We start from the raw sequence: 15,583 nt of genomic DNA on the forward strand, positions 1-15,583 counted from the left end.
CGAGTAAAATATGGAACTAACGACACTCCACTCTCCATTCCTTTTCCCTCGGATAACTTTACGGAAATTTACGCGAGAACCAATAGGAAAATCCACCGAAGACCCAGTGTATGGAGACGATATATATTAAAAGGGCTCGCTTTATGGATTCCATGAGAATTGCGCGCGTATAGAGAGATACAGGGATTCCTAACTGGATGTGTCTTATAAATTCATTAGGCATGATGCGTATCGGAGATTACAGGAGTGGTCACGCGTGGTCGATAAACCAATCGAGCCAATCAAATTTATCTTGTGCACGTCACATTCATGGTAGAGCGCCATACGTCCCGTAAACGCGAGATTGAATTGCAAACACGTGCATTCGAGACATTTCGGAGTGATTGCTTCTACGTCCATACGGATGTACATAAGTTGTTATAAATTATACCGAATACATTGCACAATCCGGTAAATTATATAAACCCTTTTAACGGATACTGCGTGATACGCGGAAATCCACCATGCGCTCTTCTTCGTAGCTATAACTCTCGTATAACATATATTCTTCGTTTGTAGTTTCGGAGATTCTGGATTATTATAATCTGATGGGAACGTTTCGGAAACGAAGTCGAAATCTTCGCGATTGTTTCTAATAAATAATACAGCGTATCGATCTGGAAACTTTAGTTAATTTAATGCATGTATACGTAGTGTTAATAAACATTGATATAGTAAACTTGATAGCAATCCGTTCTCTGTCGCTGAGGAGACAATATTTATCAATGAATTATTAAAGTTGTTAATCAATTTATATATTCTTCAGAATCTTTGAATAATGCATACGTGTAGCTAAGCACTTGTGTAAATTACTTTTTAATAACTACAATAATTTCAGTAATTTAAAAATTACTCTTTTAATTGTAACACTAACTAGGTTTATAGTTCACTGAACCATAATAATTAATATTGCTCGCGTTTAAACAACCAAGTTAATGTTTCGTTATAGTTAGTCATAATTACTGAAATCTGATTACGTTCAACTGGCAAAACAGTTTTGCGACCATATTTGCTTACATTGGTTTCTTTTTTTTTTTTTGTTACCTTTAGGAGACTCGTAACGACGGTTAGCCAACAAGTATAAGCATATTATTATTCATGTGAGGTATAAAACTTTACTGCAAAACTTGCTACAAGCAGTAATGCACCACGTTTTGGTGAAGTAGCGAAGTATATACAATATATTAAATAAGTGACTAAGATTGGAGATTCTTATTTTTCACCTAAATGTGAAAATCTCATTTAAATACACCTGAAAGGATATGTCATTGTATTTTAATACAAAAAACTGTAAATATAACAAGTTTTGCAGATGATTACCTCATTTAATTTATTAACACATTTATCGATCTATCAATGTATTTCGAATGGTATAATATTACATAATCGCACTCATCACCATTTATTTATGTAATAAGCTTTTTAACTAAAGAAATAAAAAGTTTATAGTAAATTTAAAATACTTCATTGTCTCTATAAATTATTTAATATAATACACTGTAACCCACTTTTATTGAAACAATAATAAACGTTATTTCGTCTAATGGTACTAAAATAAATAATTAAGTGACTTTAAAGCATTCATACTATTTTAACAAATATTTATAATGAGAATAAAAATATCCCAGTTAATCAATACTACAATCGATATAGATATATTTTTCTTAGCAGGCCGGGCGTTGTTTCAGAGACCGCCCACCACATTTTAGCCGGTATAATTTTAATTTTTTATTTCCATTCACATGGCGCTCGAGCATCCTGTGAGTTAATGCATCTTACTTTAAATATATACTCCAGTCATTTTCGGTGAGATTTCAACACTAACTGCACTGTCTTTGTTCTGCATGTAACGACTCGTGGCTGCGTATCTCATAAATACAACTCGCCCGATTCCGGCCGGTAATAAATAAATCCATTTAGTCATTCATTACCTTATTACCGTACCATCTCTGCTTTCTACGGGCTTCCGGGTGGGTTTCCGCTTGGCGTTTTCGCTCCTGGATTAAGTTTCAACCCTCCAAAACGTAGCCCGGTGCGCCGCCAATGGCAAAAATCGCCCTATCCAAATGGGGATTACCCCTTTTTCCTCCCCGAATGTTCCGTGGAATTTTCCTACAAGTTGCACTGCGAAATGCCTACGTGGAATGCGTGATCTAAAGTGCATGCACTGGCATACATACAAATGCACTCTCTACAAATTCAACCCAAATACGCCACACGCCTCCCTTTTGTTGCTTTCCAACATTTATTGTCAACGAAAATATTTTTATTTCCTACCATTTAATTCTTGCCTATAATATTCGCCGTTTTGAAAATTCTACCATAATTTCTCCAACTTTTGCCCACTTTATATTCATTAATTAGTAATGAAGCCATTACGTGAAGAGTAAATAATTATCAATGTTAAGAGCTCGAGCAGAATTCAAATTTAATCCAAGCAAGAGATAAAAGCTCTATTCGTATATCCTTCGGCTCTCATATACATATTTTTATTGCAGATTCCCTAGTAGAAATTCATCCAGTTTTGTCGATGGCCTATCTAGTATCTACCCAGAGAAACTGATTAAAGGAAAACTGATCAAATCCTGATTTGGCGCTGACCACCTTATAGTCAGATAAACTGGTAAAGGAAAACTGACATGGTACTGATTTGGCACTGACCATTTACATGTATATTATTTTCATAGGTAAGTCAAGAGATACATCTAAAGGAAAACTGATTTGGCGCTGCTTAGGGCTTAATCAGTTTCACTTAGTTTTTAATAACTGATGCCATCTCCGTAGTGATCATCAATGCATATGCATGGTGATGATCGGATGTGTTATATTAAAGCTTATTGTATTATTGCAGTGAGTTCAATTGTGATAAAATTTAAACATATTGTAATATGTGTATGTGTGTGTGTGTTTTTTCATTTAAAATCCTTCACATTTAAGCGTATTCAAAAATTCTCTTAATAAATTGATTATTTTTTAAGCTATAGGGTAGACTGATGTAAAACAATACAAAGGATAAGAGAAGTACGGTGCTTAGTAAAAAGTGATCTAGTTTATAATTCACTTAAAACAATAATTTTATTAATATTTTGAACTGTTATTGACAGAGTGACAGTCATAGTTTAAAATATGAATGAAATTGTTTTAATTGAATAAGCTGACTTTTTGCCAAATGCAGTATTTGGTTTTATCATTTGCATTATATTACACTAGTCTACTCTATAGCTTTAAAAAAAATGAATTTATTAAGAAAATTGTTGAATACTCAGTGTACATAACCTCAATAAAATAGTTAGGGGATTAGCGGGGAATACTGATCACCGCCTCAATAGTTTCACTAAACAGTTTCTGGTCAACCTGAGCGTTACAAACCCGACAATGCCCTGGCTACTTTTCCTTATCAGTGCCCCCACAAATCTAAGGTGAACTGGTCAGGATCTGTTCAGGGCCATGTTTTATTTTCTACCAGGGTTTCTACATGTTTATATTTGGTACCGCTTGGATTTTACTCACAATCCTATGCTTATGAAATAAGCTGAGAGAGTAAAAAGCTGTTACCCTCGTTTATTTTTCACAATTTCTTTATGACTACTCTTCTATATTCCTATTACGTATGTATATTATATCTGATTTCCCTGCACGCGTTTGTCCGAAGAATATAGCAAGAATTTTATACTACTCTCTTATTGCTAAACTGAGTGAGAAACTTGAAAAAAAAATCATCATCGATTATTTTATTGGAAGCGTGTGATAAAAAGTCTACCATGTAAACTAATTTAGTTCTTCTAGTATATATATTCTTTTCATTTTAATTTATATCTTTAAACTATTCTATATATATATATATATATACCTATAGAATTTTATCACCTTAAAAACGTTCAAACTTCTTTAATTACAGGTTGAAAAAGTTAGCTGGCAAGATGCCACAGGAATAATAGAGTGTTTAGTATGACACTAGACTCTTTTCGATATCGATTCTGCCTTACGTTCGTTACCTATTCGTTGCAAAGCTCGGCTGTCACACTATGAATTTTGATAAAAATCAAACATTTCAATAGGGAATGAAATAAAATGTGGAAGATATCTCTCCAAGCAAATTAAAAGCTTAACTACGAGAATGCCCAGAGTTCCCTTAACGATCTTCATATTCGCATTTTTTTAACTCCGGTACATCCGCACATGAGAATAATTTCGAGTTTTTTTGCGTAACGTAATATTTCGAGGAATTCCCATGGACGTAGCTCGCGAAATGTCTAGCCGGAGTGGCATCTTTGGTGCATAAGCTGGAGTATCATGAATATATCCACCACCACAGCGTAGAATAGAAGAGGAGAAAACACGGTTGCGTTGTGGAGAACTGTCGTGTGTGTGTGTGTGTGCGTGTGTATAGCACACAGCGAGACAAGTATATAAGAGGAAAGGGTTCGAGTTAATGCGCCTGCAGGAGGGGGATGGTCTTATGAAAGCGGTTGAGCAAATATTTGGACATTTTCATAGGAAGACAGTGGACGAGGTTGATATGACTAATGTGTATTCGTTTTGGCGGTCTGAAGAATGGGGTGCTCTCGAGCGGCCGCATAATTCGCCGATAAACCGCATCCGGGAGTTTCCGTTTTAGCCAACCGAGCCAGAGTCAGATAGGTGCAATTTACGTGTCCACATATTAAGCGGCTTTCATGGTTAACGCGGGAAACCCGTAGCTCGCCGGGATTATCGTAGCCGTCGTCATTTTTCTTCCTCGTGTTGATTAAATAACCCAGTCAGCCTAGCACCATCCTTTATTGTCCTTTCATCGAGTTTTTATCGCTCGCGAAACAACAGCTTACGCTCGCGTTACCCCTCCGCACCCCCCCCCCCCCCCCCACTTCGCCGCTTGCCGCTTGTCCCACTCAAGTGTCAGTGTCATCAAGGATTATCCAAAATACTTACCAACTTTTATCGTTCTTGGAGGAGCGCACTCATTCCACGGTACCAGCAACAACAGAATCAACCCGGCGAAGGAAAAGATTCGAAATCGATTCATATCGAAGAGCCACGAGAGCCTGAAAGAAAATTTCAATTTCCCATTAAACGTCAATATCGAATTTAGTTGGAAAATGTTAAATTTTACGAGATACGAGAGTATTGCGAATTTGTGTATAAAAATATGGGGAAATCATTAATTAATCGAAACGGGATTGGTGTGTGTGCGTGTGTGTGTGTGTGCTTTACTTGGGCGTTTGGTAAATTTTAAACGATTTTTGCCGATGCGCTCACCGGAGCGCATCGTTCACGGAATTACAGATATAATTTGCATTTGAATCTAGAGAGATATACGTATGTATATATATATATATGTATATAGTTTGTGTATTTAATGACGGAAAAAGGCTACCGAGGAGAGCAGGGAAAATGGAGTAATGCAGCTCATTACGAATTTCGTCATAAAAGCATCTTGAATGTTTGACTGGGGCCAGGCTTAGCGATAGATTCAATCGGATTCGCTAGGTTCCCAATCAAAACGCATTTGCCGTTCGTATCTGATGCACCGCCCGTCCTGTTTGGTATTTCTCTGAGCGCAGAATGTACATTCCATTGAATATAATGCGTGCTTCGTTTTACATAGCGCTGCGTCGACCTATAATGGAGATCTATATATTGATATTATCACCGATGCAAACTAGCGCCGAGTTAACCACGTATAATAAATAAACCACCAACATCCATTATGCAATATTTCCAATTTCCATCCAGTCGACCGTCTATTAGCCTCCTATTTTTTTCATTTATTTTATTATTGTCTCTATTTTTTATTAATCTTCATTTCGAGCACCACGAGGCAGAATTTAAATGCTAAATTCTTGCCAAACGGCATTTTTTCGGTCAAAGTATCGACCTCTCTCAGCTGATGATTTTTGTTCTCAATTGCAGGTTTGCATGGTCGGTGAAATGTGGAGTTTCGCTATTTGAAATTTCGAGATGGAATAGCGACGATGGTATATAGGATGCGGTTTATATATATATATATATATATATATAAATGCACGGAATAGAATTTAGAGGGTAAGATGAGGTATGATAATTTTTCGTGACACGTATGAAAATGGGAAAAGGTCAGCGGTCACGAACGTGCGGCTCAAGTCATGCGAGCGAATCGCATAACACGGTCGCTGTGTGCACGGATACGGATGCACTGGGTGTTTTGCATTTGCTCGTCAATAGCAGAGGTTCGCTTTTCTGGGCTCAATCCGTGCCAGTAAAGAAAAGCCCTTGCATGGCTAGTAGTCTCTAGTGCACCGTCTACCACGCTGCCATTCGCACTCGTTCGCGCTTTATTTCTCGCACTTTCACTTTAATTTTGCCACGCTGTAAACTCACTTTATTACGCGCCTGTGACTCTCTGTGCTTCTCTGCTCGTCTCTTCTGGAACGATAAGATTCCACATGATTCCTCGAGAAATTATGAAACCTAGTGCGGCTCATTCCACAATTACGTGAGATTATTTCAATCTTTATGCAAATAAGTTCTTCCCGAAGGAAGATGAGAATGGACCCAGCTCCTGCAGGGGATGCAAATGTTTCATCGGGGAATCGTGGTGCGATCGTTTTTACCGGCCATTACCGAGCTATTTAGGACGAATTGTAAAATAAAACCGTTAGTATAATGCCTGTTCAGTACCTTCCCCTTTTTATTTCCTCATTGAATAGAGTTTTTAGAGGACTCGACGTGGAAAAAGTGATTCCATTTTTCAAGACGCCTTCCCTTTCAACCAAGCTTTTCCCGCCTTTGCGAATATGATCGGGCGCGTTAAAAAAATTAAATGCTGCCGTTGGAAAAAGTTTACAAACGACCCTGGCACAATGCATTTCTACGAACAATGAGAACCACTGGCTTGGCTTTCGTGCTTGAAGAATGTTTGGGATTACGTAATATTTAATGAGGTGTGCGCTGCCACGATAACGTTCAATTCTGCCCGATCTTCTCGCGAGGAGAGAAAAAGCAATTATCAATTAGGGGGACGTGTGCAGTGCTGGACAGTATAATCTGTTTGTGATGAAAATTGGCCCGGACGTGGATGATATGGAGAAACTTGTGGCGCTCCACGTGATATCGTTATAACGTGGCCGACAGCTAGCCTGCGAGTTAATTATCACAAAGCACATCCTCCTTTCATCGAAACGGCCACGCTCGAGTATTTTTAATTCGATTTCTATACCCTCTACCCAAGTCCAGTTAAACCCGACCGATGGAGATCCAGCGAAATTCAAGTCAGCCCCAAAACCAACCACTCGAAGATCCCTTCGAAGCTTTCAGCCTCTTCTCCTAAGATTTAACGTTTCTCACCATTTTAATCCTTATGTCTCATGTCATTTCAATTTCAAATTGAATTCTTCCATTTTTCCTCGAATATTCCTCGTGACCATTTTGGCGCTGAGTGTCGAAGGGTGCACAGTGATGGTGGTTGCATTGTACGCATTTTTGACTTTTAATCTGGACCAAGGGGGCTCTGATGTGAGCTAACTGTTTCGAACGCGACGTGTTTACGAGGGACATTAACGATGGATCGTGTGACGCGGAGTCGTTATGGGCAGGAAACGTTTTTCAAAATGTTCCGTGGCGCCGTCGTAACCGTAACTGCAGGTTACTTCCGGATACGCAGCAGCAACAGCAGCAGCAACTGCAGTATACTTTGGTCCGTGGTCCCTTCTGACGGAGCACCAGCAAATAAAGCCGGTAATTTTCAACCATAAAATAAACGTAACATCTAGTAGTGGTCCGGTTCTCAGCCATTTAAAGGCGTTAACTTAGCTGTAAAAAGAAAAATCCCAAATAGCTTAGAGATTAAAGCTCTACGACTAATTGATGAATTTGTTATACACGTCTTATCCGAATTGTCAAAGCAATTCACAGTCCGCTGCAGCAGAGACCACCCAATTTTTTATGGATTCATATGTGCATGCATGGTCCGAAAAAAGTTCGATATAAAATATCAATTTTTCATTTAGGAAATTCTTCTACCTGATTCTATGTCCTTTATTGACTGCTTTTAATTGTCAGCGTTAAGTTAATTATACCGAATCCTATGATTGAACCAGTGTTTGATCGTGGTAGCTCCACGACAAGACTGCTATAACAATCTGAGCTTTCGCAGCTTTACTGCTCTTTTCATTCACGAAACTTACGTTATAATTATATGCAGTTACTCGGAAACAAAAAGAAAATTAGTGCCGACGGTGTATTTCATTTTTCATAATTAATCGTGTTTATTGGCCAGTTTTACGTGCTTCTTGGAAGTAAAAAAGCATTTTCCAAGGTTCAACAAAACTGACATTAATTAGCAAAAATACATCAATCTGAGTTCTACTCGTCCATTAGTTAGGTTAATTTACAATTTAAAGCAGCTAGTTTGATAAATGAATAAAGAAGAGGGGCTGTGAAGAGGAGGGACGGATTTATCGAGTTGGAAAAGAAGGTCAATATGCGAGAAGCCCATTTGGTGCGATGCAACTTTTATCGGATAGAGAAAAAAGTCTGTTTCTACCAGCTATTCGTCCTTCATTCGAAACTTGTGTCAGCCTTCGTTCCTACTTCGAGCTTTGAGCTTTAATTATCCGGAGGCATTTAAAAGTTATTTAATTGACTCTCAGCGATGGATTCAAAAAGGTGCACGGATATTCAACGGAAACGAGCAAACGGAATGTTACTCAGTCATGCCTCTCATATACCATAATTAATTGACCAGATATCATTATAAATTTAACGATGTAAACATCTATTCTAAATTAATAATTATTCATTAGAATCATGTTGCTAGCGTTTATTAATTACTAAATATCTACCAACTAATTAATATATATCCTTTTTGAAATTGAAGAAGTACTAATGTTTCTGTATATACACAGCAAGTTATACGAGAGGAAGCAGAAAACGTCGCGAAGGTCGGTACTGGCTTGGTACGACGAATGGGAACAAAAGGAAATTTCGGCAAATTGGTGGATTGAGTAAATATGTGCAGGACAGAATAGCAATTTCGTGCAAGCAATTCGTAGTAGACTCAATCAACTCGACGAGTGGTTACTGCTGCTGTTATTGATGTACGTACATACGTATATCTTTTTACGCTTACTTCGTCGTGTCAGATTGAAATGCCCCGGGCTGTATTATGACTGTCGATGTGTGTACCGAAAAAAACTTATTACACCAGGGAAACGCAAAAGTATAATGTCAAGCTCTGCGGAAAAAGAAGGACCTGCTTTGTTTTTATCGGCACACGTCGCGGATTATAAGTAGCAATCGATGCAAATTGCACATTTCCTCCATGAGCATATTTCGAGTACAGTCGGAGTAATTATTTCCTGCATTCCTACGTACGTGGAAACCTTCATCCCTCGACTACATTTGTCGCCATTACACAAGGATGGCTATACTTATTTATCCATCTAACATCGATCAATATCTAAAGCAATTATTTTATCGTCCCTCGGACAATTAATTCAGCTATTACAGCTGTATGTATATATATATAACGGTTTCCTTGAGTTATTATGTCTTCTTTTCAAGTAGTCTTAATAAAATCTGCTCTTTATTATTCTAAATGAATAAAAATTTGATAGCGCGGTAAAATGAACAAGAAATACAACGATTTAAATATATTTATTTCTGTAAAATAAAGCTTCACTCTCTACGTTTCGTGAACTCTGCAAACATTCAAACAATAAATTTTGTACCTACACTATATGAATAAAAAAACCTCAATTTGCACTTTTTAATACACCGAATGTACGAATAATTGTAATTGGTCGTTCACGAGATCATTACCGGAGAAGAAGGAGGTTCTGTGTGATATCGATTCGCTGCATATTTCAGATATAAGCGAAATTTAGGTTTCCTCAAGGATTCCACGTACTCGCTGGAAAATCGGATTAGGAGTTTCTTAAGCTTATCCCTTTTTAGCTTTAAGTTAAAGTTACGTTTTAATTTCTTAGCCAGAGGTTATATGGCGGTAAACGATCGTGCTCACGAAATAACGTTACATCGTTTAACATTCGCCCAACTACCTTGGACCGAATTAATGTAGTTTCTCCACCGCGATAGTGGAAACGTAGCTACGATTTTGCATTAGCAGCCTTGTCAAACTTAGCCAACCAGTACAACGTTAGTCTATACGATCTACATATATGTATATATCGTCGCGTCTTCTAATGTCAACCAATTATGCTGTGAAGCTTTAAAGCACCAGTCCACCATTAATCGTCACAAAATATGATCCTATATATACGAGTGAGTTACTTATTTTATCATGCTGGGCCCTCCAATGGGCTTCCATCCTGCTGCAATAATGTATGCTAATTACACTCGGTTTTATTATGGGAATAATGAACAATAATCGCAATAGAAGGATGGGGATAATATTTAACGCGAGAATGCAGATAAGAATATCGAGAATCTCTCTTACTGCTTGAAAATTGAAAAATCTGTATAAGAGCTTCTGTGCATTTGCATGTTTAAAATCCGCTGGAGAAATGAGAGTCAGGATAAGCTCTTTGTGAAATATTTCTGTCATATGTACATTTTGATACGTTGGTCTGAAAGCTCCGAGCTTCTCGCTACGAAGATAAGCGACAAAATCAGTCTTGCACTTATCAACATATGTCTCCACTATGCACCTCTAGATTCGTTTTTCTTTCTGGCGAAACAATAAAAGTTCTCGTTCAACGATCAAAACCATCGAAATTTTTCTTCGATACGCGTTTCTCATCCATCTGAAAATTTTAGGGCTTTTTTTTACGAGGACCCTATCGAAACGTGGAGATCGAAATTTGATATTTTCCGATTTCTCTTTGGCTCGGGAAATAATAGTTTGCCGGGTAGAGTTACGAATGGTGGGAGGGGGAGGGGGGTGGGATGGAGGTACGTTTTTAGTGTAAACGGTGGGAGAATTCAAAGAATGAGATTGACACGTCGGCTTTAAGGACGCAGACCGCGTGGAAAGCTTGACGCGTGGAATGGTAGTTGACGTCAAAGAACGATTTTCGTGCTTCGCCTCGCGTTTTATTTCATTCTTTTCCGTCTACCTTCCTCTTCCTCCATCGCTTACATGCAGCTGTGGATACTCGACTATACCGTGAACACACTCGGGAAATTCTCTTTTTTTCACAATATACTATATATATATACCTATATAATAACATACGGCTAATTCTTACCGCAAAACCCAGGCTTCGTTACGCAGGTACTACTACTGGAAATATGCATGCATAAGGAATTTATGCAAGCTTGCTTGCAACTGATGTGAATACACATTTCCTTCCACCACTGGACTTGCCACAATTTCTGTTACGCCGCTTGTCATTTCTCTTTTCATCAAACACACTCAAGTGTACCGTTTAAATTTTAGCGAACAACGACGAATTATTTCATGGTTAATAAAGTTAAAGTTATACTTGCCCTCTTAGTTAATAAATTGTACACTATTGTTGTTGTTTGCAACGCTTGGCCAACCTACATGGAAACTTCTTTGCTGAAAGCATAATACGATGTTTCGTCAATAACCTGCAAATAGCGCGGTGTTTAAGTACTTTACTTCTCGATTAAAGTCGATTACATATTTCGAAGGTCCTGCAAATTAACCAGCAAGAAACGCGTACGTGAGCTTAGGTAGAATATTGTACGAGGCCCTATATATCGAGATAAATAACGAAGGGAGAACGCGGTACGCGCGAGTCGAGAAATTTTAGAATGATTCGTTCGGAGAGAAAAAAGTGGACACTATTATTGAAGAAAATCGAGAGAAGATTTACTTTTACAATTACATGGTTGACACAATTTTATCCACGTAACGCTTAAGGAAACTTTCAGAAGGTTATTTTCACTCACGTTTGAACACTCGATCAAACCTCAATTAGTCTCGAGTCCTTGAATGTTTTTCTTGAAAATAATTCGTTGTTGGATGGGAACGCTACGAGGAGAAATCTTGCTGTGCTCGAAAGATAAACCCAGACTAAATGTCTCCTCTCCCGTGGACTGGGTTGGCCGATGACTTTGCCACCATTGCCACGCACTGATCTAAATTTGGTACTCGCCGCCCTAAATACGCTCCACCTAACGCCAACTCTGTTATAGTGACTATATATATATATACGTATGTATATACGAGTGTAAGAACTTTTTCCAGATCGATGGACGATGAGCATCAAAAAACATGATTAGAAAGTTCGCTAGCCATCATAATCGTGCAGTTTCTGCCTACGAGTTTTAATTGGATAAAATCGAATGCATGAAAAGATTCTCTCCCATTGAAAAGGCAATACTTTGTTTCTTCTTTGGCAAAAACTTGGCGGACGGAAGCTTTTAATATTTTCACCGCGCGGCTGGAAAATTAAAGTCCACGGACGAGCATTTTGAGCAGGCTCCGATTACTTTGGAAAAGTTTTCGTATAGAATTGAGCCGAGCGCCGAGCGCCTGGCGCGGCGGGTTCTGGTCGGTCCCTCCTATAATTCCAGTCAGCTTTAACGCCGGTTGTCGACCCGCGAAATAATTTCAACGAGAAACGCTCTTATACGGCCGGGTAACGTCTTATTGATGGCATAGTCTCTCTCCTTCTTCTTATTTCTCTTAACGCTTGCTTCGAGAAAGCTCCCCCTAATGGTTTTTCTACGCGCGACTGCCTCCTCGCACTCCAGCCATGCACTCTCCAACCGCGCCTGCTTTCTCACCTATGACTATACGACTATCAATCATCGCTGCATATTTGCCTCTTCGAGCCCTCTCCGACCAACTTCCACGGCAAGTGTCACCATTTTCCAAGCAGGAAATTAAATTCGATCGAGAATCATACACCAACCAAAGTCTGCATCCCAAAATCAGTCTGGACTACGACCCAAAATGACGTAATAAAGAGTACTCCGAGGAGCATCATTATTTACAGTTACGTAATATCTTCTCGAAGAAAATATAAAAAATTACTGTAGTAGTATATATATATATCTCGTTCGAAAATCACTTACGAACTGCTATAATTTAAGAGCTCGTAAATTCTAACAAAAGTCGTAGTCGTCCTTGCAGGTAGGTATGCTTAGGTGGGTAAACTTTAAAGTTTAAGATGCATCCACTAGACCATACTACCACTGTATATTTTCAACGTAAAGGATTCGGGATATGAAATTCTAGCGGTAAGATTTTACAGCACCTCGCGATAACTCTTCCACCCTATATTAAACATAAGAGTATAACTCATGCGGACTTTGATTACCACGAGGAAAATCTTTGATTTTACAACCGAAAAATTGAATAAATTATAGAAGAAATCTCAACTACGTATATCTGTCGGGAGGTTATTCTTGCAGGGCACTATAATAGAGATGATGCAGCCCGCGCTCTGAGGAGAGTCGAGCTAGGCGAATTGATTAAAATTTTAATTTAAGCCCGGTTTCTTTTGATTGAAGATCCTTAATATCGCGCGGCCACCGCGAGCGCAGCGGCGGCTGTGCTGAAATTTCGTTTTGCCCTGTTCATTATGGCCGGCGAGTGGGAAGAAAAAGAAGGTGCGCGGGAGGTGAATTATGGCCATTATGGGGTGAGTCCTGCAGGATCGCGAGGGGTGTGTGCTCTTGGGTGCTCGGGTGCGAGCATGCAGACTAGATTAGCTGGTGGAATTTCGACAAGCTTTATTGCTATATATATATATATATATATATATAGTTACGGATGATAAGCTTTCGGGAAGATTATTCTTGGCCGCGAGTCCAACAGGTAAATTACGGAATTGGCTGGCATCATGGGTCACCGCTAACTGAAAGGAGACGCGATAAGTTTAACGCGCGCGGTTGCGCGGTCTTGCGAAAGCACGTGCTAGCCAGCTAGCCTGCCTGCCTTAAACGTTCCGTGACAAATCGCGCGGTTCCAGCCCTTTCCTTAGCTTTTATTAAAAATCGTTGTCGCCATCCGCGACCGCATTTTCAATTCGACTCAGGAACGACAGCTAACTTTTACGACGAGTAGAATTCGCGAGGCGAGGCGAGGCGAGGCGAGGCGAGGTCGACCAGCGAGACATTCTCCAAACGTAGCATCGTCCCCCTTTATATTCGCCTTCACGCGTCTTCAATAAAACTCTTTCTATACAGTCTTTCCAACTTTGCTGTTTCGTTTCGCAAAAAAAACCACCTTCGTTCAACGCTAATTTCAACTCGCGCGTTCAAACTCTCTCAATAATAAAAAAACTCGATACATCCTGTAATTCCCCAATCGTTTTTTTCAATTCCAATAACGGTAGTCGAAAGGATCGTCAAACTTGCTCGTTTCAACGTTTATGATTAAGCTACGATACAATTTCTCTCTCCATACGAATTATTCTACCTTTATTCCACGGTTCATATAGTAATAATGATGATAATAGTTGAAGATTTTGTTGATATACTATCTCGACGTCTAGCTGGCGCGTGCTCCGGAGTTTCTATACGAGGTTTTCGCGAAATTCCACAGCTTTGGTATACGTACAACAAAATTCTGAAACAATATTTCTATAGGGTATTAAGTTTTGGTATTCCTCTCAAATTGGAGTAAAGCATCGAAGAGAGGAGCTAGTGCAAGGCCTGATGGGTAAGTGCAGTATTCTTACTCTACGTGTATCTCTTTGAGAGATTGTATTTTTTATTCCTCGCGTAGTCTAATTAAACTCGATAAATGGTTGCTGAAAGGAAAAACAGTCGAAGCGACGTGGCTCGGTTGGTGTATATATATATATATATGGATATAGCTGTGTATAAGAATACGAATTGTGCGCAAACCCGAGAAAGTTGATATAGCTGCAAGGTACTTTCTCCATGTTTTTTCCAAGACTTATCTTAATTTTGTAAAAATCCCTCTCCCTATATTTTCCTCTTAATATTTCTTCCTATAGTATCTTTATTTGATTTTATCACTCCTCATTCTATTCGTCGCCTCTATTAAACACGTTCACCAACCATATATATATATATATATATAGGTATACAGTCGTCTCCCTTTCTCGTGTCATTTTTCCCTCAGCGAAAGCCATTCGTTTTTCACTTAAAAACAGATTCAATCCCAACGGCACGTCTCTCACTGCCATCGTTTCTATCGTTATGCCCCTCAAGCGGAAGAAGCGAATGAATCTATTGCGAATTCGTCAGAGCTGCTGGGAAAATTGTCCCATTTTCGAGTTCTCGTTGTATACGAATATCGAGCAAATTCCATAATCCTTTAATTCAGGGGAAATTTTATTCTACTCGTAAAAGTAGCAAGAGGCTGATCGTAGGGTGAATACTTGAGAGTTAGGACTAAAGATGGATGAAAACACGGAGGAGGGTAAACAGGTTCGATTAAAGTTGACAGATAGGAGGCGAATTTCGATGGAAACAATCTGTTCGCGGGATATCGCTGGTAAACTATCCAAGTTAATGGTTTGCAAGGACGTAGTGCATTCGTGTTATGGATTTCCTTTTTGGTGAACTGTTTGCCAGCCAGTGAGTTTAGAGCCATTTTGTTTGTGCGTTATTACGTCTGAAATTTGCATGGGTGCAACGGTGGCAACGCGGATACAGT

At 39.0% G+C, this 15,583-nt stretch overlaps 1 protein-coding gene across 1 annotated transcript in view; it reads right to left on the reverse strand.

The window, feature by feature from the left end:
• The window catches only part of LOC136773530 (glutamate receptor ionotropic, kainate 2-like), a 42,135-nt gene that overhangs the window by 16,227 nt on the left and 10,325 nt on the right, over positions 1–15,583 (reverse strand). Inside the window, exon 2 of the mRNA XM_066727273.1 lies at positions 4,969–5,081. Within this exon, the coding sequence (XP_066583370.1) occupies positions 4,969–5,062 (94 nt within the window). The 5' untranslated portion in view covers positions 5,063–5,081. The remainder of the gene's footprint in view (positions 1–4,968; positions 5,082–15,583) is intronic.

This window comes from Prorops nasuta, unplaced genomic scaffold (assembly GCF_024137725.1).
Source record: "Prorops nasuta isolate Cenicafe-Biocafe unplaced genomic scaffold, Cenicafe_Pnas_1.2 PNAS00005, whole genome shotgun sequence".
Taxonomy (NCBI): domain Eukaryota; kingdom Metazoa; phylum Arthropoda; class Insecta; order Hymenoptera; family Bethylidae; genus Prorops; species Prorops nasuta.